The following is a 25,037-nucleotide window of genomic DNA, read 5'->3' on the forward strand; positions in this document are numbered from 1 at the left end:
AATAGCCATTTTATTTATTGATAATATTTTAATGCTGACCTCCATGGCAGAGTAGTTTGTACAGCATGCTACAATGCCAGGTGTCCCAGATTCGAATCATGGCCTGGGCATGAGTGTTCTTTGTGAGTGTCCCAACATCAGTTTCATAATATCACTCATCCTCATCTTTACGATTAGCCAAAGTGGCAGAAAGGTGAAGTAAAATCACTCAATCAAATCAGCAATATTTTAACACATGAAGATAATTTTGATTTTATTGTGTACACAGAATTTACGAATACAAATACTTACAGCACATGCTCCTCCACCTTTCTTCTCCTTCCACCACTTGTCCTTCAATTTCTTCAAATCTCCCCTCTCCTGCATTTTCAATACTTCTGCACTCAATTGATTTCGATATTGTGAATCTAGAAGAATGTACATTTAACGTACGGTATGTTTGAATTATACAAATAAACAGGGCTCGAAAAATCCCAGTTGCCATGGCGAATAAAAAAATCAGCCTGGTGACTGTGATCTTATGTTGTAATATGTACGAAATTTTGATGATTCTAAGTTCAAATTGCAGTACAGCGTAAGTTAACAAATGATTTTTTTTTAATCAACGTTGTGAACATTCCAAAGAATCCGTAATAATTGGTTACTCTTTGTCCAGCAATGTTTTGAATACCGTGATGCTCAGCTTCTTATACAGAGTGTTTCAAAAGTTGCACAACACAAACTTTGAAAATGTATATCATGAAAACCGTAAGAGATATTTACACCAGGTTTTCTGTATTATAAAGCCTCATCCATTGATATATTTTTCAATGTTTAAAATTATCATTTTTCTCCATACAGAAAATTTAGATAAATTAATAAGTGGTGGAAGGCAGCGTTAAAATTTTTCCAGAAATGTACTTTTGTATGACAAAAATATGTAAGAAATTATCGAAGGGTCATAATTAGATGTCTGATGACTGATACCATGTCAATCTGTGATTTGCGACCAATATTGGTCATGTGCAACATTTGATGGATTTTTTATTAGCGATTTTATGGGTTGAATGAAAAAGTGCCATTTTTGGGACATATATGACAATGCTAGCAGGTCGAAATATTGTCAACAGATGCATGCCACATGTGCCTAAGTATTGGCTATACATTTACGTGAAAAATCATAAACCAAGATTTTGTGCTGAAATTGGACTCTTGAGAGGATCCTAGTCTACACTGAATTCTTTTCGCTCACTTTTAATGCTACTATGCCTGTTCTTTTAATTGATTCAGCATGGCGTATTCTTTGGAGCAGTGTGTGTGCATCGCTGAAGAGTATTTTACTACTCATTCTTACACTCATGTGCAAGAGGTTCTGCTGTACCTCACAAAGCAACTGTTTTACGACTAGTCAAACACCAACAAATGATCCCATAAATTATTAAGAGTTGGTATTATTATTATTGAAGATTAGGCACACACGGGAAATGTACTACGTAGAAATTTTCAGCGAAAAATGCAGGCTCGACAAGGACTCGAACCTGGGTCTCTGGCATACCGTGCAATTTCTCTAACCACTGAGCTACTGAGCTGGCCTGGTCTCGCCTGATTTCTCGTTGTCGCTGTTTTACCTGTGTGGAATCATCTCTGCCAGTGCTACCGCAATGGGATCTGTTGCCTTTGAAACACAGTAGACTTCGACATTGCCTGGTTCCTCCCAACATAGAGATGTTAATGCATTTTTCGATGCAAAATTTCTATGTAGTACATTTCCTGTATGTGCCTAATCTTCAATAATTAACATCTCTACGCTGGGAGGAATCAGGTAACGTCAAATTCTACTGTATTTCAAAGGCAACAGATCCCGTTGCGGTAGCACTGGCAGAAAACATTCCACACAGGTAAAACAGCGACAGCGAAAAAACAGGCAAAGCAAGGCTGGCTCAGTAGCTCAGTGGTTAGAGCAATGGCATGGTATGTCAGACCCCTGTGTTCGAGTCCTGGTCGAACCTGCATTTTTTGCTAAAAATTTCTACGTTGGTAATATATTATTGACAATCAATTCTCAGATGTTTTCAGCAAATGAACAATATTTTTAAAATAATGTAATTGCTTTTTTTGGATACATGCTAACATAAATTTATTAATCCAGTGATAGCCTACATGATTGGTTTAGTGCAGAAAACCTGTGTAAATACCTCTTACGGTTTTCATGATATACATTTTCAAAGTTTGGGCTGTGCGACTTTTGAAACACTCTGTAGTATGCACAATTGCTAGTCTAGAGAGCAACTGGGAAGGCGGTCGTCTGCTACCTTCGCGCAGAGCGTTGCCACGTCCGCGGCCGCGTGGATATGCGATGTATTTCGCACGCACGCACCGCAATGAAACGATGAACAAGATCTTTGTGCCAAAATAAAAAAAAGAAATTTCGTTTGACATTAAGCGAAGAAATCGAAGCATTATTGTCTCCATAGATACTACAATTATAAAAATACAAATGAAATCGCAAAACAGAAATGAATAGGATAAGAATGCAGCAACTGAACATACATACCTGCGATTTTACTCAGATTCAGAAGATTCATTTTCACCCTCAGTGTCTTCGGAGTTGGAGTCCTGGAGGTTGATAACGAAGGGCTCCATGATGCTGTCTCGAGAGATTTCACGGTGATAATCCTCTTCTTGCAGACGTTCTGCATGTTGCACACATTTATCCCAGGCAGAAACTGACACGTTCGCTACAGCCTCGTGCGTCAAATTTTCGACATCAGCCATTTTAAAAGTGCTGTCTTTTCTGCAACGTAAGATTTCACTTGCGCCCAGATTAATTCGATGGGGTTGTATTGGCAATGGTACGGAGGCAGACACACAACTTGGTGGCCGAATCCTCTTGCAAGTGTATCCACTTCGTATGATTTCGACGTCGACTTGTGATCCCTGACCAAAACTAAAAGCTCTGCTCTGGTTTGCGAAGATGCGTGGGGAATATTGTGTTTTTCCAGCCACGATATTATTTCTGCTTTCCTGGTATTTGTTGTTGGGGCCTTATTTAACTCTACAGAGTGTACGCTGGCATTATCCATAACTATAGTGGAATTTGGCGGAAGGTTCAGAATTAATTTTTCTTCAAACCACTGCTTAAAAACAGCACCAGTCATTTCATTGTGGTAATCGGTAGATGTGCTTTTCGATTTTGCTCTGAAAATCAATTTGCAATCTGGAAGGAAGCCGGTGTTTACAGAGCCAACGTGGCAAACAATCAGATGCCCCCCCCCCCCTTTCCTACAAGAACTTTTAGGCCACCCGTACCATCGTTCATTTGCCAACATGTTTTTCGTGTGTGGTTCTGGTTAACCCACGTTTCATCGAGGTAGAAAACAGGTGATTTTCCTTCTTGTTTGATGCAATGCATCTTTCGCAAGAATGCAGCTCTCGCAGCTACGATGTCCGTCCTTTCCATTAACATCTTCCGTCCATCATTGCATTTTCTATATTTAAACCCCATGCTCTTTAGAATACGCAGCATAGACAATCGGCTTCCAACAAATTTACATTGCGCCTTCATTTTCTTTGCGAGTTTCAATGATGTAGGAAATTCACCATTTCTGTACATGTTCAAAACTTCCCTGCGTAATATGCTCTTATCGAAATCATCAATATCGGTAACAGGCTTTTCGCGGCGAGGATTTTTGCCTGGTGATCGAAATACAGCACTCCCACTTGCACGAACAGATTTTTTTCCCTCGCTCACAATTCTCTGCACCGAACCCAAACCTACCCCGCACGCCGCGGCAGTCCTTTCTTGAGGTCTGGCAACATGGCACTCAGCTTCGCCCTCCACAATCGTTTTCTGCTCGGCCTCGATTTTAAAGTAATTGTACACGTTGTACACGATCTCACGTGCTTGCTTGTGTAAAACACAATGCTTCCTATTCTCAGCTTCCATTGTGCACACAGATATGCCAAATATTGCTACTCCAATAGCCACAACCAAAACAGTAAATCACAGCGTTCAAAAGTCCGCGCGCGAAAAGACAGTTGCAGATTCGACCGTACTGGCTCCAAGTCAGCGTTGCCAGCCTCGCACAGGAAACAAACGCTGCTCACTGAATTTATTCTGTAGACTACTGGAAAGGGTAGTAGAATTTCACGCTTATCAGACATTTTATTATTTGCGTTTGTAATAATAATAACTAAATAAGGAATAATAACACCAAACACTTATTTCGCTGTTATGGTTCTGTTTACCAGAAAATATTTAGATCGAAATGAATTCTTGAACTGTTACACATATATTATTTTCTAATAAGTGCCGTAACTTTCCAGTTCTTCGTTGTACGGTTGTACTTTCCATTTTTAATTCAATACATTACAGAATTACTGGGAACGATTTCCTTGGTTAGCGTTCTTATTACGCGTATGGATGACTATGGCAATAGGTATGGCAATAACACTAATATAATACAGATACATTGTTATTGTTACCCGTATTGATATAGTAATTTTACATATATAATAATACGTACAACAATAACTCAAACATAACTGTATGACACGATGGTTGCCATTATAAAACATTGCATAAGATCGTGGTGGCTTGAACCCAATCTATTCAGTATCAACTTTAAATATTTTGTTTTTTGATTTTATGTTTTCAGTCCACTTTATGCACAGTAAGGTTAATTGGGACTGGACCTACAGTTTAAAGTGGGTTCCGAACCACTGTCACGAACCTCAACCGGGTATCGAACCCGGGACCACTTGATTGCAAGGCAACGACGCTACCACTCCGCCATTGGGGAGGCCCTTTAGATATCGCGTTTGCCTCACGGACCAGATAAAAGGCAAAACGTTCTCTGCAATTATCTCTGCAGGTTTTCACGCGTTTTACTTTCCGTCCCAATTACCCACACCTTTTCCTATTTCGATACAAACAGCTGTCCCTTTGCCTCACCGACAATGTAGACTTTGAATTTGCACTATTTATTTGTTTGGAATGAGTTGCAAGGGAATAGGTACATGATGCTTGGAATGCTGTCCCTAGTTGTGGTGGTTACATTTTACGGATGGTTTCAGTACTTATAGCTAGGGTTGGCAACGCTGCCTTTCCTTGCTACTGCGCACCCACTTTCCACCCGCCTTCCCAGATGCTCTCAAGTTTAGTAGGTAGTTTCCTAGTGCCTGATTTTCAGAGTTGGCGCCTAGCTTTGAAGAAAATTTTTCGAGCACTGAAAATAAAATATACTTTCTAACATTAATGAAACAATTCTTCACTTGTATTGTACATATTTTCCATTAGCGGATTTGGAGGGGGCACTTGCACATCCCTACCCCAAAAGCCATGACTAAGTATTATGAAAATTTATGACATTGTTAAATGCAAAGGAACAAAACAAAACAAAAAAAAAGTTTGAGCAACATAAAATAAAATCCTTCAATAATATAATTTCTAAACTGCCAAAAAACAAAGAAAAAGTGCAGCACTAATGGGCTAATTGCTACTGGATCTATTTGACATTAAATTTACCACCACTGAAAACTGAATCCAGGACATCTTGATTACAGGTCGATAATGTTTATATACAAACAATATTAATACACACAGCAAAAATTTGGTTTTGTATAGCCCCATTGAAAGGGATAATTTCACTTCATCAATAATATAGCAGTAATAATAATGTAATAATTATGTATGTATTATGAAATTTTCTCCGAGTCTCAGGTGCATTTCATACTCACTTTTTGGCATAGCTATGCCATATCCTTTTGAATCAAGCAATCCGTTAACTTGAGCCAAAGTGCATTTCCTTTCAACATTGTATTCAATAGATGATGATTCCATGAAAAATGCATACCCTCCATCCTCTGCTACAACCCTATCAACTCCTTCAGAGTTGGACTTAGGACTGTCTTCAGGGTGAGTCTCCATGTAATTCCATATTCTTTTGTAGATTTCATTATTAGGTGAACTCTGTAACAGGTAAAAACATTGAATATGTGCCTACTATGTAACCGCTTTGGAGGAAATGGGATGCAAGGGCAAAGAAGCTTATAGCTAAACTGCTACTACAGTCCACCAATAAAAGGATATCAATATTTTGCAATTCATATTACCTATAACATTTTGTTTTACCCAGAGTTTTTGTTAGGACTTCAAACCTCTTTTACTCCTAAATCTAATTTTGTCACATATTCATTTGCTTCTAAGTGCCCAAATTAATTTTAACATGTCTGCTTCTCCAACATTTGTATTTTCTTGGATACCTTAATAAATATCACGAGAAACTGTGACCCCCCCCCCCAAATTAAAGATGATCTATATGGTTTTGGAGTATTCAGAAGGTCAAACATGATAGCAATTTTCAGGTTCCTCTGTGCCATAACTTATGTCAGAACAAGTTTGAACAACCTTAGGTCTTAACATTTACACACCAACCTAGAAGTCTCAGTGAATCAATAAAATGTCCAATTTGTAAAAAAAAAATATTCTAAGAGGGTGGGTGAATGATAAAACCTCTCAGGAGTTTGTAATTTTTTGGTGTGAACAAAATTAATATTAGAGAGTCACCAATACAGCACACAAATGTCTCTTGGCTATTCGTACAAAAGTTCTGGATACCCAAGAATTTCCATAACACATCAATTGGATATTTCTTGGATATCCATATCCATATACGCGGGAAGTATCTTTCATGAACATTCTGTGGATAAGTTTTAGACAGCAGTGCTGCGTGGTTCACATGAATGTGTTGTCATCTGCATCATTGTATTTCATTGTGGATAAGAAAATGATATGTTCTGAACTAGAACTGGACCTGATCTGGGCATTTATTCGACATTGTTTAGACATTATCTGGATATATCTCACACATATTTTAGATACAAAAAGTATTCCAGGACTAGATTTATTCATATCAAGGGTTTTGTGCACATATACGTTTGAAAATACCTGATACGAAATATTCAACTGCAGCAATTAATGATACTTATATAATATTTGCTCATAAAGTTTATAAATGTTAATATTAAATATGTAGTGTTAAATGTTAGAAAGTTTCAAGAATAAATGACATAACATACCTTGAAGAAACTTGCTGTAGAGCCTCCAGACTTTGCACCATATTTGATTTTAGTTTGCTTGGATAGATCTTCCACATTGTGAATAGGAGAGGACATGCTTTCAATTGTAAGGAAGGCAGCCAAATTAGCTGTGTAAGATGATACCATAATCAAAGTGAAAAACCACCAGATTCCTGCCACCATCCTTGTTGATATAGCTCTATAACGAATACACAACCAAGAGGTAATTAAATTTATTTTAAAATTTGTTAACTTTAAATGACCAGGTCTGATTTTCTCATGTGACAATGAAAAAAAAATAAGGCTTTAGGAGAAGGTGCAATTAAATTCTGCAGTAGGTCTCATACTTCTGGGAAGAATAGTTTGGGATTTGTCTTGCTAGGAAAAATTTCCACCACTCCGGCATGTGGTGTGACGAGTTCAGATGTACAGCAGGTAATAAAAATTGACTGATTGAGTTGGTGTTTTAAGTCCACTTTATGCAGAGTAAGGCTAATTGGGACTAGACCTACAGTTTAAAGTTGTATCCAAACCACTGTGTGTCTCCACCAGGTATCGAACCAAGGACCTCTTGAGTACAAAGCAACTACACTACCACTACACCATCGTGGAGGCGATTGAGTTAAAATTTTTGGGTGTTTCAGAATACTTGCACCATTTTGCACCCTTCTTAACTATATGAGGAAAAATCCTCTCATCTGAAACCCTTCCTTACCTTAAAGTCAAAAAGGGGGTTAAAAGTGCAAGATGTAAAGGGACTTGCACAACACATTAAAAAAGGAAAGGATAGTTTAAAAACTTCTTCAGAAACAGTGTAAAATACCCACTGTTCTTGAAAAGCGAAAAGCATTTTCTAAAATACTGTCATCATCTTCCAACATGGATGATAAATCATCAGAAGATTAAAAAAAGTACAGAGATCCAGGACTCCTAAGACGACACGGAAATCTGCCTTTCTGTGGATTGATCTAGGTTCAACCTTTTTATTATAACATTAAAGGTAAAGTGCTCCCCTGTGCATAGCACCATGCCATGAAGGCGTATAGGGGGTGTGGGGGTAACGTCCCACACTTTCTTGATCCGGTCGTGAGTGGGGGTGATGTGATCAGCATCATGCCCCTGACCGCCTTTACCCCCCAGGGTTGTTATAATTTATTTTGTATTTGCTATTTGTGTAGATTCTCATCATGTACACCATACTAGTAGAGTACCTGTTTATGAAAACATTTTTTCCTCTTTTACATATGTAATTTAGTACATTTATGTGCTTTCATATCCAGATTTATATTATTTTAGGTGACTTATGCACATGAGTAGACTGAGTAATTAATCATTGCTACACTTACATATGAGAGCTCTGACTAGACACGTGGTTTTTATATATGAATTCAGTACTGTACTGTATATACATTATGTGAAGGTGAAAAGGGTGCTAAAATCAGTGGTGCAACCACGGGGGGGGGGGGGCTTTGCCCCCCGCCAACCTTGAACCAAAATGTGTTCTAGGGGGGCAAGGGGGGGCAAACATCAACGGTCTAGTGTACCTGCAGGGGGCAATTACCGTCCACAACTTCAAATTTTATGCAAATAAAAATACTTTTCATAAAATTTTCTTGCTTGCTTCGCTCAAAATGCCTACTTTTCTTAGTCTTATCAAGTTCAGAACCGTAGCTAGGTAGCAGCAAGAGTCGACCCTGGGCGCCGAATGATCTAAATTAAAATAAGTTGTAAAATTGATTGATTTGTGGTTGTAAGTCCACTTTACGCACAGAAAGGCTAATTGGGACTGGACCTACAGTTTAAATTGGGATCCGAACCACTGTGCCTCCACCGGGTATCGAATCTGTGACCCCTTGATCACACGGCCATGATGTTACCACTACACCATCGGGGAGGCACAAAGTTGTAAAAGAGAGAATGCATTGGCATCCCGTGAAATTATTTGCACCCTATTAAATCAATATTGATTTCAGCCTGCAAAAAAAATTGGATCGTAAAATTTTCTTGTTCACTTCACTCGCAGTTTTTCTTTATTCTCTGTAATGCACTGTAAATTACCAGACAGAGAAATAAGACTTGTCTTAATTGATTTTGTTTTAAATGCATGAACAATTGTTTCGAGGAAAGGGGGCATGCACATTTAAGACAATTTATGTATTGATTGATTGATTTACTTTATTATAATTCGCGTCTTGTGCCACGTTTGGCTAATTTGCAAAGATGGGGATGAGTGATGAAATTGATTAATGGACACTCACAAACAAACATCCATGCTCAGGCCAGGATCCGAACCCGGGACCCTTGGAGTCATAGCGTGATGTGCTAACCACTCTGCAACGGGGGCCGGCTGACAATTTATGTAATTTTTGCTGTTGTATGTTGTGAGATCAGGCCCGTAGCCAGGAATTCTTTGTAGGGGGGGGGGCGAAGTCAATCCCAGAGGGGGCGAATTTTTAATATATTGTGTCGCATTGGCAGATAGAGCAGGGTACACAGAGCCACTTGCTCCCTCCCCAAAAAGAGATAAGTAATAGAAAAGGGATGATATTTTGAACAAACAACGAAGAAGAAAAAAAACTTGGAGCAACATCAAATAGCAATATTTCGATAATGAGTCAGGGCTCGAAAAATCTCAGCCGGCAGGTCGCCATGGTGACTAAAAATTTCAGCCTGGCGATTGTGATCTTTTGCTGTAATATGTACGAAATTTTGATTATTCTAAGTTCAAATTGCAATACATCGTAAGTTAGCAATTTTTTTTTATCAATGTTGTGAACATTCCACAGAGTCAGTAACAATTTCTTACCCTTTGTCCCCCATTTCCTGCTTTCTCAAATAGTTTAGCGATGTTTTGAATACCGTGATGCTCAGCTTCTTATACAGAGTGTTTCAAAAATTGCACAATCCAAACTTTGGAAATGTATATCATGAAAACCGTAAGAGATATTTACACCGGGTTTTCTGCATTATAAAGCCTCATCCATTGATATATTTTTCAATGCTTAAAATTATCAGTTCACACCATACAGAAAATTATATAAATTAATAACTGACGGAAAGCAACATTCAAATTTTTCCAGAAATGAACTTCTGAGTGAGAAAAATATGTAAGAAATTATCGAAGGGTCATATTAGACATTTGATGACTGATGCCATCATGCCATGTCAGTCTGTCATTTGCGTATTGGTCATGTGCAACATTTGATGAATTTTTTACTAGCAATTTTATGAGTAAGTGAAAAGTGCCATTTTTGGGACATATCTCCATATGTGGCAACACTAGCAGGTCAAAATATTGCCAACAGTCGCATGCAACATGTGTCTAAGTATTGGCTATACATTTCCGTGAAAAATCGTAAATCAATGATTTTGTGTCGAAATTGAATCCTAGACTGCCGTGTGCATTGCTGAAGAGTATTTTACTACTCATTCTTACACTCATGTGCAAGAGGTTTTCCAAAAAAAATGCCCTGCTTCTGCTGTACCTCACAAAGCAACTGTTTCAAAACCAGTCAAACACCAACATATGATCCCACAAATTGTTTAAGAGTTGCTATTTTTTGTTAAAAATCAGTTCTCAGATGTTTGCAGCAAATTAACAATATTTCTTTATAATAATGTAATTGCTTTTATTTAGTTAAAGGCTAACATAAATTTATGAACCCAGTGATAGCCTACAAAATTAGTTTAGTGCAGATAACGCTGTGTAAATATCTTACGATTTTGATGATATAAATTTTCAGAGTTTGGATTGTGCGACTTTTGAAACATACTGTAGTATGCACAATTGCTAGAGCTTTGAAGAAAATTTTTCGAACACTGATAATGACCTTTCCAGATTGCCAAAGAATATAACGTTTAACATAAATAGGCTAATCGGGACTGTATCTACTTGATATTTACAGGTCAATAATGTTAAGAGCCGATTAATATGTACCAACAGCTTTCAGCCTCTCTGCAGAGCTGATTAAGGGAGCTTCATAATGATTCCCTCTAGTTTCCAGTATGCAAGATTTTTACGCACAAAGGAAACTAACGAGAATCCACCACCACCCTTGTGTTGTGTTATGCAAGAAGAATCAAATAAATTAAATAATAATGGTTACCACATTATCTACACTTTGATGAATTGTGTAAAAATTTGTAATACATTTTTTGTACTTGCTAAAACATTAAAACATGGGTCCCTTAGTCCACCACGGACTCTATTTCCTTCAAAGGGGAGGCTCTTGCATCACTACAGACAATGTTTGCCTACTGGTTACGTTAATCATTTTGCAAAATATTGTGTGAATTGTATTATATTTTAGTTGAAATACATGTGTTTGACACCTGGCAAACTAATAGGAATCCCTTGATTGACCAATGACTTATTGGATTACAGTGTCATCCTTAATATTTCATATTAAGTTTCATAGAAAGAAATTGTTTTAATAGGGCGCAAATAATTTTAAAGGGGCAACATGGCATTCTCTTTAAAATTTTTTTTTCATATAGATCGTTTGGCTCCCAGGACCGACTCCCACAGCCCCATAGCTATGGCTCTGAACTTGGATTGTAAGAATAGCAGAGATTGCGAGCGAAGCGAGCAAGAAAATTTTACGAAATGCATTTATATTTGTATTAAATTAGAAATCGAGGGGGGTAATTGCCCCTCTGTGCCCTTAGCCGTCTGGAAGAAAATGCAAGGAACACGTAAAAACTAATACCATTATGAGTATCCAATTGTTTTGCTGTTCTTAGATTCTCCTAGTCTTGTTTTTTTACTTCTATGTTTGCTTCCCCTAGAATTGACTTCTGTCCAAGGTCGGGGGGGGGGGGGGAGACAATGCCCTCTGCCCCCTGTGGTTGCGGCACTGTTTATGAGTGTCTCTTCATCAATTTCATGTCATCACTCATTGTCGCAATTAGCTAGAAGTGGCAGAAAAGCAACGCTAAGTAACAAAAATCAAATATCCACTCCCTCTCTCTACCACATAAATCACTTGCCAAAAGGTAGACTTGGGAAAAAAAAACTTTAAGCAGTTCCAAGTTCATAGCAACACATCCAAGAAAAACATCCGAACACATTAGGCACCTTTAATACAAGACTACTCAAAATGTCACAACTGTTCTAGATACTGAAAATTGCGAAATCATTTCCCGAAGTCTGAATCTGGAAGGGAATTTCCCCCCCCCCCCCCCCAATCCTGATACGACATTATACGGAATCCCATACACCCTAATAAATCACAAAATCAATAAGTGTTTTTGTTATGTTGCTAGAGTAACACATGATATAATTGTAAAGATTAGTGAGAATTCCAGGTAGGAATGTGTTCTGTATTTTTCACAGGGGGGCAGTTGCCCCCCCTCTAGCTACGGGGCTGTGTGAGATGGATGAATAGGTTGTGTAATGTATTTAAATAATATATGTTGTATATAATATGTATTAAAGAAACCTTGAATACATACACAATTTAGTGTCCACGTCGCTCCATGTTGCATATATGTGAAACATATCGTGCATGAAAGAAAAATTATATTTGGAATGTATTTATCAAGCACTTTCTGTCTTTCAAAAATAGTTTATGTGCTTGTGTTCCATTATTAATGTGAAATTGAAAGTGTTGAAAAAATAATTCAAATCGTTTGTTCAAACACAAATGCTTTAGCACCAACTTCTACCCCTTTTTGCATAATTTACAAGGGTAATAACGTCTTTGATACTACTACTACTACTACTACTACTACTACTAATAATAATAATAATAATAATGTTAGTCCTGGATTCGAATCCCAGCTTGGGCATGCATGTTTGCGAGTGTTCATTCATTAATTTCACCATATCATCACTCATCCCTATCTTCGTAAATTAGCCAAAAGTGGCACAAGAAGCGAAGTAAAATAAAGCAAATCAATAATAACAATAATAATAATAATGTTATAATAATAACACTATTATTATTAGCTTTATGATTATTAAAATAATAATTATTATTATTAGCATTATTATTATTATTGGTACATTTATCCTGGTACTTGTCCCCCCCCAGACAAAAATTCGTGGTTGCGCCTCTGGCTAAAATGAACTCAATGCATAAAGGAATTTGGGGAAGTCAGCATCTACCTATTCTCTATTGATACATCAATACATTTTAGACTGATAAAGTCTATTGTATCACATTCTTTAAAAGAGCAATAGAAAGCAAAATCCATTTTTTTTAAAGTTTTTAATGTGCAGTATCAAGCCCGTAGCTAGAATTTTATTTGGAGGCTCATCCCTTAGCACAGTCTACATCTAAAAGTGAAAAAGTGGAGGGGGTAGAACCCATGAAGATGAATTTCTCAGAATATTACAACTTATTATACAAGATGCTTACTATCCTGCTAAAGAAGTGAAATTTAATTACCATTAACACTATACATTACTTAAATTATATATTTGTATGATTATTTGGGGGAGGGAGCTTCAGACACCCTTAGCCTTCCCCCTGGCTACGTGCCTGTGCAGTATTATATAATTTTTAAAGTGGATGTAATTGTGTTAACTTACGTTGGTGCAATATCAGAACCTTGCTGCATCAATGCACCAATAGTGAACCATAAACTGTTCTTAAAAGTAAATTGATTTTCCAATTCTTCAGGTTCTTCAATACATGGATAAGGATTATTCCATTCATCAGGACTGCATCTGAAAATAAAATTATAAAATTGTCTTTACAAGGTAGAATTTCTATCAAGTCTTTAATTTTAATCACAAATAGTTAATTTATGATTAACTGAAATCAATTCATATCCATACATTATAACAGTGGCATATTCTGAAAATTTGACCTGGTTTACAGGAACAATTCTTATTTATTGTATACTATTAATTCGATATAATGGAAATAAAACACCAATGCAGAAATGCAAGTAAAACGGAATCAAAAGTCCAACAACTTCAAATTTTGTATATATACTGGCAGACACTATTTATATATATATATATATACTGGCAGACACTATTTATATATATATATATATATATATATATATGCCAGTAAAATGGATGACTTTGAAAGCTCAATGAAAATAAAGTGTAGTACAAAGAAATTATATAGATGGTGCAGCCAAAACTTAATCAAATTTTGGTTTGTGCTGCCTTGTAGTTGACAACCCTGCCATCCAGCTGCACAGAGATGGTGACTGACATGTAAATAAGAGTGTACCTAGTGGCGAGTGTAGCTGTTTCCATCCCTTCCACTGGTAAGAGTGGGAAAACAGTGTTGCCATGTCACCCATATTCACTGGTTGACTTATAATTTGTCAATGCCAGACTTTAAACTTAAGTTTTCTCCATGAAACTTGTGTGCATCCACCCAACATATATATATGTATCAAAGAAGATAAAAGGAAACACTCACCGGACAGTAGAAAAATTCAAAATTTTCTACTGCCCGGTGAGTGTTTCCTTTTACCTTCTTTGATTTTTACTTAGCCCTTTTGGCCCTCCTTCCTTTTATATATATATATGTATATATATGTGTGTGTGTGTGTGTACACACACACACACACACACACACACACACACACACACACACACACACACACACATATACATACATATATATATATATATATATATATATATATATATATATATATATATATATATATAAAATATTCAATCATGAGAGATTAATATAATGTCATTATTCTTACCTGGCCAAAAGAAACAACAGCACTGACACACCCATGTATGCCGCCATTATATAAATCCAGACCTCAATAGAAAATGGAGACATGAAAGATAAAAGGCTTGGAGGCTGCTTCGTTGGCTTTCTGTATAAAATACTTATGCCTGAAGAAAAAAAAACAACAACAACTTTAGTTTGAAAGCAATTTGAAACTCAAATATTAATACTCTATTCCAATTCTTAATATATCAGAATAATTTAATATATGGGGTGTTTGGAACATCCCTGTGCACTCTGGCTACAATTTTGTGTGTAATTACGAAGTCAATATGTATCATCCAAACTCCATTAAGTGTTGCATCCGATCCCATAGACAGTTTGCTTGATGCATTGCAGAAGTTGAGCTTAATGACCAGTATGAAAGTTGGTGTTGACTTGTAGTGCTATTGTGTGACATTTTACAGTGGTTGAAGTGTTAAAGTGCTGTTTCACTCAAATGAAAACTGTTGCCATTGTTGATGTAACCCTCTTTACAGATAAGACCTGGTTCCACCTCTCTGCTTATTTAAACACCCTAAACATATGATTGTGATCATCAGAGAATCCTCATGTTTTACAAGAAACACATTTGCAGATAGTATTGAGTAAAATTAAACAGGTCCAGGCTTGTATACACACACACTCGGAAATCAGTTTCATCTTTTATAAGTGCACAATGATTTTCCGAATGCCCTGTGTATTCTAGAAATAATTTTGGAGTTTTGCAAACAAAGCCATGATAAAGTATCGCTTAATGATCACTTCATCAATTTTATGAAAATTACATGATCCAACTTACCATTGTGTAGTCACTCGAGATGCCATACAGTGTAATCTCTATTGTGCTTTTTTTCAGGGATCAAGACAAGAAAAATTAACATGTAAAGTCTGGGAAAATTTCATAACATTTTACTGCAATGAAATCATGAAAATTGAATGTGCAATGCAGGAAAATAAACACCCAGGAAGTTATAATGGAGGTTCAACTGTAAACATTACAAGACATTTTCTTGCTACAATCCAATCAGTCAATATGGAACAATCAAAATTCATGTAGTATAATATTTCATCCTTAGATTGGTTATCACAGATATTTTGAAATTTATTGAAATACTACATAAATTATATCAGTAAGTGTTTTCATAAAACTGGCCTAGCATCCGTTATTCTTTTCCTTTCCACTAAAAGCAGACATATTACTGATAGAACAGGGGCAAAAATAAATATTTTTGAAATAACAGTATTTTTCAAAAACACCTGTTTGATTAATAAGTACTTTCACAGATTAAAGACAAGTGACAAAAGCAAACAGAAAAGTCAAATGATTTCTTACCTAGGTTCATAAAAGGCATTGTGAAATCAACAGCACTCTCTCGTTCAGAATTAATGGTGAGATCAGTGATTGCTAAGTGTGCTTTCTGATAAATGAGAAAACAGAGAATGGGAATATTAATTTTAAAAAATTGCCCTTTAGACAGTAAATTTATTTTAAGTAAACTGAAAAAGGAAATATTGTATAATTCATATTAAGTACCGTATTTCATCATATAATTGTTGCACCCTGGTTTTCAGTCTAAAAATTTCATCGTGTAATCGATGCATCATATAACAAAACCAATGATAGTAGTGCAGAATCTTCGGGCACAGAAGTTTAAATTTTGTAAGTCCACAATTGACAACACCGTAGAAAATTTACCCAAGTGTACTATTTTGGCTACAATACATAAATCAATAACAATTAATGTGTTAACTTTTTTCAGACCGAAAAAATGTTCACTAAACTGTCAGAAAGAATTTATGTGCATCATTTTGGATTATTCAATTTTAACATATATTCACGAGTATTCTGTGCATCCTTATCTTGCACCAAAGACAGTAACTAATAGTAATAGCACAATTTCTTTTTTTCTTTTTTTAAAACAATTGCATAAAGTCTGCATCGATTATGCAGTGAAATATGGTACTAAATTAAAACTGGTGAAAATACACAGTGTTTCAAAATTATGTAAATGATTTCAAACAGTTATATTTTATTCATAAATTGTCAAAATAAGATTCAACTTCACACACATGTAATATAACTAACTGTCCAAGTTCAAGTGCCAATGGTTATCGCGAAGTTAACTCACAAATGCTCAATGTGAGCACCCTTTCTTACTCTGCACACGTCAATATGGTAATCTAACTCCATCCAGGCACGTTTCACCAGTGGTGTCGTGTGCAGTTCATATTCGGGTGTTCGCAATAAGATTTTGATATTAAATCCAGATTTAATTATCAAATTTAATACATGTGCATTTATATGCATATTAAAAAACTAGTTAGTTATATTTCAATTGAGATAAATTTAATGCATAGTTTATTTCAACTTCAAAAAGAAAATTTATACATATGCACTCTAATTTTCTGAAATTTATATTTTCTTCATAATAAGAATATTCGGTTAATGTAGAATATAATAAAAATGATCAATTAATATCAGTTGATAACTGTTCAGTAATGGTTAATTAGGTGATAGTGCCATTACTATTCTAGGTAGAGTGTATATTTCACCGTTACTAGGAAAATGCATCTTGAATTGATGCAAGTTTGGTCAACCTTTTCCTTTGCAATATAAGTTTGAGAGAGTTACTTTCCTTGTATGAAAAAGTATGTTACAGTGCAGATGCCTAAGTGTAATATGCATTCAAAAAATTAGCACAGGTCTGAATGGCTCTTCAGACGTACATGTGCAAATCACATAAAAACCTGTAAGATACTATGTAACTCAAACAGACTAGTTTCTAAAGAACACCTAAATTTTCCAAAAAAGTCACTCGCCTATATTCTGTGAATTTCAGCACCAGCTGGAATTTGAAATCTTCCAGGTTTAGCAACTTCTCGCCAGAGTTGGTAAGTACATAGCATAAAAGGGAGACCCATGGAGGTAAGAAGGACAGAGGACCTTTGTATGTGCTACACTCTGGTGTCTAATGTAAAAAAAGCATTGCAGTTCGCACTGCGAAGTGAACATCTTCGAGGTATAGTGGCCAACAGCTCCATAGTTGTCAGATTTATGCAAAACGCACAGCCATTGTGTTCAACGCATCTGATGAACGAGAGAGCCAATGTTACCAACTATCTAGAAAAAGTTATCAAACGTGAAAGTACATTGTGTGTATATACTCAAACATCAAACAAAGTATTTTTGCAAATAAATATGTGTGCACCTTTAATGTATATGTAACTTTAAATATATTCCATGGGTGTTTGCGTGCTTGTGTGAACATTATGAGGCAATGCACCTGCATTTTACCATGTTTCAGTGTTTTCTCATGAATAATTTGCACCACTGCGCTAAAGCTGTGCATCTAATAGGAGTTCTTTGGTGGTGGATCTAATTAAATCATGTATGAAACTGACGTTGCATGCTCATGGCCGACCTACTCTCGCAAAATGCTTTCTCCGCACCACTGGCAGCCATTTTACAATTGGTCAGTGTGGCACCTGGCGATGGAATTTAGAACTACTGGGAGCATTCCAAAAAGAACTTAAGGATGTGTTCGAATGTATTTCACGGGACATTTGATCGGTGATTATTTTGTATTGCTCATGGAACATGTTTTTATCGTTCAGATCATTTTGAAACATCCTGTACTGAACTTACACACATATATTCACTTTCTTCCCTATATTCAATAATTCCAAATTACAAGTTCAAATATATTTTAAACCGCATACAGACAAACAAATTGTATAAATAGAATAGAATAGAAAACAATATGAATAAAAAATGGAGACATGTTAAGAGTGTCTTAGCTATAAAACCTTAGTGTGAAATATTTATATTATTAGCATGCAAGAAAATAAAAATTTGGATTTCTGCAACTAATCCTGTAACTGCCTTGTTATTATTAGTTTTACATGAACATGCATAGCTTTTTAAAGATTTCACATATGTGAAATCTATTCTATTCTGATTAAATTTTGAATATTTAGTAGCTATTAGTGGCATATTCTCCCATATTATCTGGTTTACCACTGGTAAACCAACTTTTCATATATATAGAAATTGCTGCAAAATTTGAAGTTGTCACTTTTTTTCGTTTTACTTGCATGCCTGTATTGGTGCTTTATTTCTAACAAATATTGTAATGTGAAAGCTGGGCAATAAAAATAAAGAAAGTGGAAGGTGCCTAGGAGGGCGTGAATAGAAAGAATTATGCCCCATATCCCAACCAATTACGAAAGTCTCTTGTGTTGTTGAAGATTGTGACACACTTTTGCGTACCGCCGCAGTCTCATTTAAGAGAACCATCAAATAAAGACGTATCTATGTTGTATCTAAAGATATCAGTTTGGCGGTTATGCGGAGATAGGTAATTAACTCTGATACAATTACTATTCATTTTTCCGCGAAAGTTTTTTTCAGCGATCGATTTTGCCACTTGTCTGGTGGCTTCGTCAGGCACGAATTGTCTTGCTGCAGCTGGCATGGTTCCTTCTTCTTCCGCTTGCGCTTGTGGCGGCGCTAGTTGATGAAGTCCTTTCACTTTTTGTCATTCTCGTGTGGGTGTAGAGTTTCCTTATGTTGCCGCACCTCGCGGTTTGGCACTGCACAAGGCGGTTCCAGATCTTATTGTCTGCTTTCGTGGAGCGGTATTTGTTTGCGTGCATAGGTGGGCTTTTTTGCGAATGTTTTTTTTTCTTGTCGCAGGGGGGGAGCAGGTTGGGTGGGTGCTTGTTGCAGGGGAGGAGCAGGTTGGGTGGGAGTGGATATTCCTGATGGCGGGAATACAGGTTTTATTGAGGGCCCCGGTATTAGTGTTGAGGTCAGCGAGCACGGTCACTATTGCGTAGGTTTTTTTTGAAAACCTTTCTAGTGCGGATTTTGCTTGCATGATTATTTCTGAAGAGCCTATGCTATGGTTTTCATATATGAGGTGGCAAGAAAGGCCTGTTTTCTCCTTCCAAGTCTGTGGTCAGTATCATGCTCCTTGAGCCTTTCATCAAGCCGGCACTTAGTCAACCCTACATACTTGCCTCCACAAGCACAGGTGACCATGTAGATGCCACTTCTTGCATTCGGGTCGGTGTAGTAACGTTTGAATGGGTTAGGTGGAAGGCTATGGAATGAGGAGGCTGGTCTGCTATCTTGAAATTGTGTCGGGAAAGGACTTTTTGGATTTTTTTATTAGGTCAGGGTGTCGGGGGAGGCTGATCCATTTCCCTTCCATTTCAAACATTACTACACCGACCCCAATGCAAGAAGTGGCATCTACATGGTCACCTGCACTTGTGGAGACAAGTATGTAGGGATGACTAAGCGCCTGCTTGATGAAAGGCTCAAGGAGCATGATGCTGACCACAGACTTGGAAGGAGAAGAACAGGCCTGTCTTGCCACCTCATATATGAAAACCATAGCATAGGCTCTTCAGAAATAATCATGCAAGCAAAATCCGCACTAGAAAGGTTTTCAAAACAAACCTACACAATAGTGACCGTGCTCGCCGACCTCAACACTAATACCGGGACCCTCAATAAAACCTGGATTCCCACCATCAGGAATATGCACTCCCACCCAACCTTCTCCTCCCCTCCAACAAGCACCCACCCAACCTGCTCCTTCCCTGCGACAAGAATCCAAACACAGACTCCAAACTTTCGCAAAAAAGCCCACCTACGCATGCAAACAAACACCGCTCCGCGAAAGCAGACAACAAGATCTGGAACCGCCTTGAGCAGCACCAAAACCCCAAGGCGCGGCAACACAAGGAAACTCTACACCCGCACAAGAATGACAAAAAGTGAAAGGACTTCATCAACTAGAGCCGCCACAAGCGCAAGCGGAAGAAGAAGGAACCATGCCAGCCGCAGCAAGACAGTTCACACCTGACGAAACCACCAGACGAGTGGCGAAATCGATCGCTGAAAAAAACGTACGCGGAAAAATGAATAGTAAGTGTATCAGAATTAATGACGTATCTATGGTTTATCTAGTCTTAACTCAACTTGTTACACGAAGTAATACTTCAAAACTAAGAAATAACAAGGTTTGTCTCGACAAATGAGTTTCAAGTGTATCCTTGCCAAACGTGCGTTTCATCCACATTCAATGTTATCACCTGTCGTTAATTTCTCAGTAACCCGTTGCTTGAATCATTTGCGATATTTGCCCAAGCAACCATCCACCCTCTTTGCGCCATTGTGATTAACCAAGAATTTAACGATTACTTACTCGCTATGTTTATGAAGGTTAACAAATTGTACAATTTATTTTGTTTTGTTGTCTTTCTTTTATTTCAATAGCCTAGCTCAACGAAGTAGGTGGCTACTGATGCATAACCATACATTAATAATATAGAACAATGGTGAACGACCTGTCACACATACGTAACTCAACTTTTAACATCAACAAAGTACATGACTTCCAAGAGTGGGTTATTAATTCCACATGTTTTAACAACTATTAACCAACAATGTCACCCTTTCAACTTGAGCATACAATGCCCATTCAATATGATGATTAAAGCTTACGACGTGAATTAAGCACACTTTTTATACCCCAATGCTTAAATTACATTAAATGTTACTTTTATGGCAACTGACGTTCTTACACACCCTGTACATTAATGACACTCTTTTTATTTAAAATATTATAGCATTTGTGTCTGCAAGGGAGGGGAGACTTTTCTTCGCAAGAAACAAAATTCACAACAAACAAAACTGTATGTTCTGACTTTACAATTGCTGCGACTGTCGAAAGATAATGCACGTACAGAAAGTACAGTTCTCTTCCAATGGCAATCTTACGTTGGTTTCGCTTACGTACTTATATATACTTCACTTGCACTGTATGTTCCAAGAACAAGATTAATTGTCACTCACTGTACGTACCTTAATTTTCGTGATGTGCTGGTAATATTGGGACAAATGAAGTCCTAATTCGCAACCCATACTACTTCATCTTCTGTGATAATCACTCAGGCATTCCTTGGCATGACGGGACCTGAATTGAAAACCACCATCAAATTGGAGGGGTGTAATTTCCTCTTCAATACTCGTAACCTCTTCCATTTTGGTTACCGTTGTTGACTCGACGAATACTCAAATCTCTCTCAGCTCCTATTCTCGTTGGTCTTCCGCTTTCTTCATAGAACCAAGCCGAAGTTGTCCATGCATAAGTTCCACAGTCGTTTCCACATCGCTAGACGTAGTGAATAAGGTACTTTGAACACTGCGGACGAGCAAGTAATCCAGCACTTAAACAGGCATGCTAGGAGACCAAAATCAAAACGACGTAATGATCATTTGAAATATAATGTTCCAATAGGTCCACAGTCAAAAACTCGTAAGTAATCAGATCGTTTATACTCAAGTCACGGTATCACTTTTCTTCTTTTGGATCATTTGTTTGGTTGTTTCACAGTTACTTAATACAACAACCAACTCTGTTCCAACCTAAGCAGTCAAGGTGGAGAACAATAGCACAAATCAAAATCGCTTCACAGTTTGTTCCGCCTTATTTCACACAAAAGACAACTTAAGAAAACTCCACGTTCATCTCGTAATGAAAACACACATACGAGTTCATTACTTCAACACGTAGCAATACTTACAGCAAAGTTCATGATAGATTATTTTAATAATCCCTGGGCCCAGGTGGGTTTATTTGTTTTTTTTTCAGGTTTAATTGGGTTTTGTGAAGCTTTTATAAAATGTGAATACATGTAATGATTCACATTTGTAATTGCCGCTCAACCTACCCACTATTACATAGAACGTAATAGTTGTGTTATTATAATAATATAGTAATCATGTAATTCTATGCTATTTGGTATACAAACTGCAGTAACAACTGTATTCAATATTAAGCAAACATAAATACGTTGCTGTTCAACATACATTTTGGAATCTTTTGTCTAAAGTACCTGCAAAATCTAGAGCTTAATATAGGCGTATGTTATTAAACGTTTGTATTGGTGTACTGACCTCTGATATTTCATTCTACTTCATTTCAGTATTACAAGTGTTGTGCATTTTAGATAGCAAAATTAATCTCGAGTTATAATTACAGTCGTGATTGCATTCTAAGAATCTAAAATGCAATCTTCATTAGTATACACCTCTATGACATTCCTTCATTTCAGAAATCATTGAAATACCAAAGTTAATGAAAAAACCCACTGGGTTTTATAATGGTGAACCCTGAAACCAGGTCAAATTTTCAGAATATGCTATTGGTTATGAATACGCTATTCATAATTAACCAGTTTTTTTTTATATTATCGTACGTACCCCATCTTGAAGTTCTCTGATCATGCCATTCCATTCTTTTGTGTCATTGTTGAACGACCCATATGCCCCATCTTCTACAGGTTTAAAAGTGTAATTGAAACCAAGCACTTTAGAAAGTCCTTCAATAAGTTCGATTGCATAGCCCTCAAAGCGATCGTTCCCTGTCAGCTGACCACTTGCTTCCTTCAACATGATATATGGGGCACTCTGCAAAAGAAAGTATCTACAATGAAAACAGTCTGTGCTGAAGGCAGTTACAATGAATAAGTAATATGTTTTCATGAGATAAACAGCAAGAAGCACTTTGCACTATCCATGGTATTTTTCCATGCATTTAACTAATTTGGTTGAAATCAAATATGAAACAGTGAAACAGTTAGAGCTGTCCTCTACATATACTGTCATCAGTACTTATGACAAACTGACAATGAATCTATGTACTGGAATTTTTTTTATATATTTCTTAAAAATATATAGAAAATGTTAACAAAATTAATTAAAAATTTAATTTTTCATTCAATCAGTAAGTATATGGTATAAGTGAGCAATCTGTCATCGGATAAGATCAATTCATTGTTCTAGTAAAATTAAAATTCTCATTAATGTATATTGCTTCCTTGAGCTCTAACATACCAACTGATACAAAATATACACTGATATCCATGGAACAGTTGAAAATGTTCTGAATAAAAGATAAAAACTGATGTATTTGAATAAACAAATATTTACCTCAGCTATAGATACTATAAATGTCCTGTTGAACATACTAGCTTCCCTTGCAGGAGGTGGTTTATATAGCCTAGTCATGTTTACACCTTTACTTGGGCTCCAAGTGCCCACTTTCACTAATCCATCCATAGTTAGTTCTGTTATGTCTAGTACAAAGTTTGTTCTGAATCCCTGATTGTCAAATTTTACAACACCTGTTAGACCAGTTAATTCATTCTGAAATTATGAAATATCAACATGTTATGAACGTAAAATATCAAACAATAACAGTGTCATATTAGAAAGATATCGCAAATTTTACTAAAGTATATGGGTTCAGCACCGTTACCAATAGGCTGCAGAGAAGACTTCAATAGCCGAACAAATTCTGAGCAGTGAGAAGCATAGTCAGTGGACCATATTAGTGGTGATGTCAACAGTATACAACTGAGCAAAATACAATGTTGTCACATGGTTTTGTCCCATACTATAGCATAGAATTTCCATTTTAGCTTTAAGGATTGTGTCAGAAGTTATGAAACAAAATTGTGATATCCATGTAAAGATGAGATTTTGAAGAATACGTCGATATATTACACATACCTTACAGAGCATAAGATAAAGAGTAACTGGAGTAAGGAAATCGAGCTATTCTAGCTCTGAATGTATTCTGTAAAGGAACTGCCACATTGGATGATGGGAGTCCAGCAGCCTCACATGACTGAAGCAGCACCACCTATTGGCTGTGGTTCCAGATCAGATGCTGCTAGGAGTAGGGTTACCAGACATCCGGTTTTTCCCGGACATGTCCTACATTTTAGCTTTATATCCGGCATCCAGGAGGAATTTGAAAAATATTATAAATGTTCTACATTTTGAGCATCACATAATATTAATTAGGAAAATATGTAACAGAAAAAAATCATGCAAGTTACAAGTATATGGACTGCACTTCCAAACTCAATAGTAAAATTTATTTTGATTCAGTCATTGGCCAAAAAGAAAAAAAAAGCGTTTGTCCAGCTATTAAACAAATTGGAAAAGGGAAGCAATTAATGAACAAACTTTTGGGACCACTTTCTGATAACGTCACTGTTCAATGCCTGAGCAGAATTTCTTGCCTTAGGGTTTATACTGATGGAACAAGGTGTTGCCCATTCTTATTCAATATTCAATATAATTTGATTGTAAAGCAGGGGGTATAGAGAACAAAGTTATTCAGGGTGTCTGCCAGTCAAGAAAGTCATGGAAGTCAAGAAAAAGTAAAGAAATCGACAAGAAGTCAATGAAAA

General features: G+C 36.7%; 1 protein-coding gene across 1 annotated transcript in view; it reads right to left on the reverse strand.

The window, feature by feature from the left end:
- Positions 1-25,037, reverse strand: part of LOC145988686 (glutamate receptor ionotropic, kainate 2-like) — a 202,025-nt gene that overhangs the window by 9,224 nt on the left and 167,764 nt on the right. Inside the window, exons 9-16 of the mRNA XM_083123764.1 lie at positions 23,767-23,982; positions 23,038-23,244; positions 16,093-16,177; positions 14,746-14,884; positions 13,595-13,732; positions 7,060-7,258; positions 5,719-5,950; positions 292-407 (exon numbers count right to left, since the gene is read on the reverse strand). Of these exons, the coding sequence (XP_082979890.1) occupies positions 292-407; positions 5,719-5,950; positions 7,060-7,258; positions 13,595-13,732; positions 14,746-14,884; positions 16,093-16,177; positions 23,038-23,244; positions 23,767-23,982 (1,332 nt within the window). The remainder of the gene's footprint in view (positions 1-291; positions 408-5,718; positions 5,951-7,059; positions 7,259-13,594; positions 13,733-14,745; positions 14,885-16,092; positions 16,178-23,037; positions 23,245-23,766; positions 23,983-25,037) is intronic.

The sequence above is a fragment of the Lepisma saccharinum genome, chromosome 6 (assembly GCF_977018435.1).
Source record: "Lepisma saccharinum chromosome 6, izLepSacc3.1, whole genome shotgun sequence".
Lineage (NCBI taxonomy): Eukaryota > Metazoa > Arthropoda > Insecta > Zygentoma > Lepismatidae > Lepisma > Lepisma saccharinum.